This window comes from Medicago truncatula, chromosome 7 (genome assembly GCF_003473485.1).
Source record: "Medicago truncatula cultivar Jemalong A17 chromosome 7, MtrunA17r5.0-ANR, whole genome shotgun sequence".
Classification (NCBI taxonomy): domain Eukaryota; kingdom Viridiplantae; phylum Streptophyta; class Magnoliopsida; order Fabales; family Fabaceae; genus Medicago; species Medicago truncatula.
Window position 1 is genome coordinate 42,742,590 of NC_053048.1, and position 2,485 is coordinate 42,745,074.

A 2,485-nucleotide genomic window follows, 5' to 3' on the forward strand; every position below is an offset into this window, starting at 1 on the left:
TAACTTAAAAACTTATATATCATTTTTGCTCATAAAAAGTTGTGTACGTGAAAATAGGCAAATTGAAAGGCTAGTGTAAATAAGAACCTTTCAAATAAAGCGACATTGTAGCACACCCTTTTACATCTTCAAAGGAATTAACTCATTTAAGAGTCATTATTGTATTCAAAGAAATCACTCGTTTGAAGAGTCATTATTATATATATCACAACGTACACACATTTCATGCAAATATATTCTAAATATTATTAATTTCACCATCTCAACAATACCAGTGACATTCACACAACATCATGATCATAAATTTATTCTCTTTGGTTATTTTATTGCTCATTCTTTGTTCCTCTTCCTTCCTCGTATCAGCTTCTGATTCTGGTGGTGGTATGAATCATATATATTAGACATTTTTCTATTATCATTTTCAAAATCTAATGTTAGAAGATTTAAATTGAAAAGGGTAGATGTTGTTATTCCTCACAACCATTGGTATCTTAATGCTTGGTTTAATTTTAATGATTTTGGTCATGGATTTTCATCATTTTTATTAGGAAACGAATACAACTACAAAAAAGGAGATAGTAAAGGACCAGAGAACTGGGGGAATCTGAAACCAGAATGGAAACTTTGTGGGAATGGAAAATTACAATCTCCAATTGATATCCTAAACAAAAGGGTGCAAGAACTTCCTCAACTTGGTAAACTTGAAAAAGATTACAAACTAGGTCCTGCTTTCCTAAAGAATAGGTTTAATGATGTCATGGTAAGCCACTAAGTGCATTTTTAATTAAACAATTATAAATACACATTTTGCTTAAGGAGACTAATATACGTGCTTAATGTTTCGACAGCTCCAATGGAAAGGTTATGCAGGTAAGCTTAATCTAAATGGAACTTACTACAAACTAATACAATGTCATTGGCATACACCTTCAGAGCACACATTGAATGGATCAAAGTGGGTATAAGTTCTTAAGATAAGCATAAATAAACTCACCCTTTTAATAATTTATTTGCTATTTGTATGTATGTATTATTAATAATAATAATAATGTCATGTAATTTTTATCTAGGTTTGATATGGAACAACATTGTGTCCATCAAAATTCTAAAGACGAGATAGCTGTGATTGGAATTTGGTATAAAATTGGTCGTCCAGATCCCTTACTTTCAAAGGTTCGCTACATTTTTTGTATATCTAATAAAGTAAAATAAATATACTCCCTAAATTTCAATTTCAACTTTAAATTTTTTCTTTTTGGCAGTTGCTTAACCACATAAAGTCTATCCGTGACAAGGAAATAGATGTAGGAATAATTAATCCAGCAGATATATTCAAGTTCGGAGGCACAAAATATTACAGATATATTGGTTCTCTTACAAGTCCACCATGTACTGAAGATGTTATTTGGACAGTTTTGAAGAAGGTATATACTTTAATTTTCATGTGATTCTCTTAACTATATCATACACTAATATGTATTTATTTACTAGACACCCTTTTTAATTAACTTTTATAACATCTTTATTACAGGTGAAGACAGTCTCAGTAGAACAATTGAAGGCTTTGAAAGCTGTTAATCATGTAAGTGTGGATTTCTCACTTAGATATTGCTAACTTATTATCTACTCTAAAAATTACCTAAATCAAAGATATTGGTAAATATTGTTCAAGAAGTATGGATTTCTTTAATTTAGTCCTTCAAAAGTAAGCATACAAAAAATTATTAATCTTATCTAAATTATGACTCTTTTTACAGGGATTTGAGGAAAATGCAAGGCCAACACAAGATCTTGATGGAAGAAAAGTTTGGTTTTACAATCCTAGAAAGGAAAAAAAGAGTACTTAAATGTGTGTAAGATGTGAATGAAATTTAAATGCTTTATTTATTCAGCTGGAAATAAAGTCGAGAAGAAAAATGCCAACTGAATAAATAATACATGCAGAGGTGGAAATGACGATTGAATAAATACATGTAGAGGTGGAAATTTGATTCATCAATATTCATCTATTGATTAATCCATCCAATTCGTCCATCAAACAAAAACTTGTTAATGAATTGGCTTTGGATCCATCAATTTAAAACTATCTTCTTTTGTGCTTTAGTGCAACTTAAGTTGTGTTTTGTGTGTATTTGTCTTTGTGCGGTACGTTTGCTCGTCATCTTATGAGTATTATCATCTCTATGTCAAAAATAAAAAAAATTTAAAACTAAATACTCATATACTTTTATGTATTTCTATCAAAAAGTAGCGTGTTACAGTAGCAGCAAATCAGTAATGATTTATTTTTTCGTGTGCTAATTACGGCAATGATTGAAGAACGTTCAAGATAATGTTTTTATATACCTAACAAATGGAAAGCTCAGTTTGAAATTAACATTGCGTTTAATTTTGTTGGCGAAATGCTCCACACACAAGGTGTCCCATAACAATTCTTTTACTGTAATAAGGTCAGTAATATCATAGGATGCTATTCAGTCATGAA

The 2,485-nt window shown here is 30.0% G+C and overlaps 1 protein-coding gene across 1 annotated transcript; it reads left to right on the forward strand.

Annotated features, from left to right (window-relative positions):
* The first annotated feature begins 220 nt into the window (after nt 1-220).
* Nucleotides 221-2,086, forward strand: LOC11415364 (alpha carbonic anhydrase 4). The gene is made up of 7 exons (XM_003625055.4): nt 221-381; nt 549-760; nt 849-955; nt 1,071-1,173; nt 1,263-1,424; nt 1,532-1,582; nt 1,758-2,086. Exons 1-7 carry the CDS (start codon nt 294-296, stop codon nt 1,845-1,847), a joined length of 813 nt encoding a protein of 270 aa, XP_003625103.1. The 5' UTR covers nt 221-293; the 3' UTR covers nt 1,848-2,086.
* Nucleotides 2,087-2,485: the final 399 nt, after the last annotated feature.

What these genes read in the sequence shown, in the direction of transcription:
- LOC11415364 (XM_003625055.4), top strand. Translation starts at nt 294, where the DNA reads ATGATCATAAATTTATTCTCTTTGGTTATTTTATTGCTCATTCTTTGT. An exon ending in ATAGGTTTAATGATGTCATG is followed by an intron (nt 761 to 848) that starts GTAAGCCACTAA and finishes ATGTTTCGACAG; the next exon opens with CTCCAATGGAAAGGTTATGC. An exon ending in CTTTGAAAGCTGTTAATCAT is followed by an intron (nt 1,583 to 1,757) that starts GTAAGTGTGGAT and finishes CTCTTTTTACAG; the next exon opens with GGATTTGAGGAAAATGCAAG.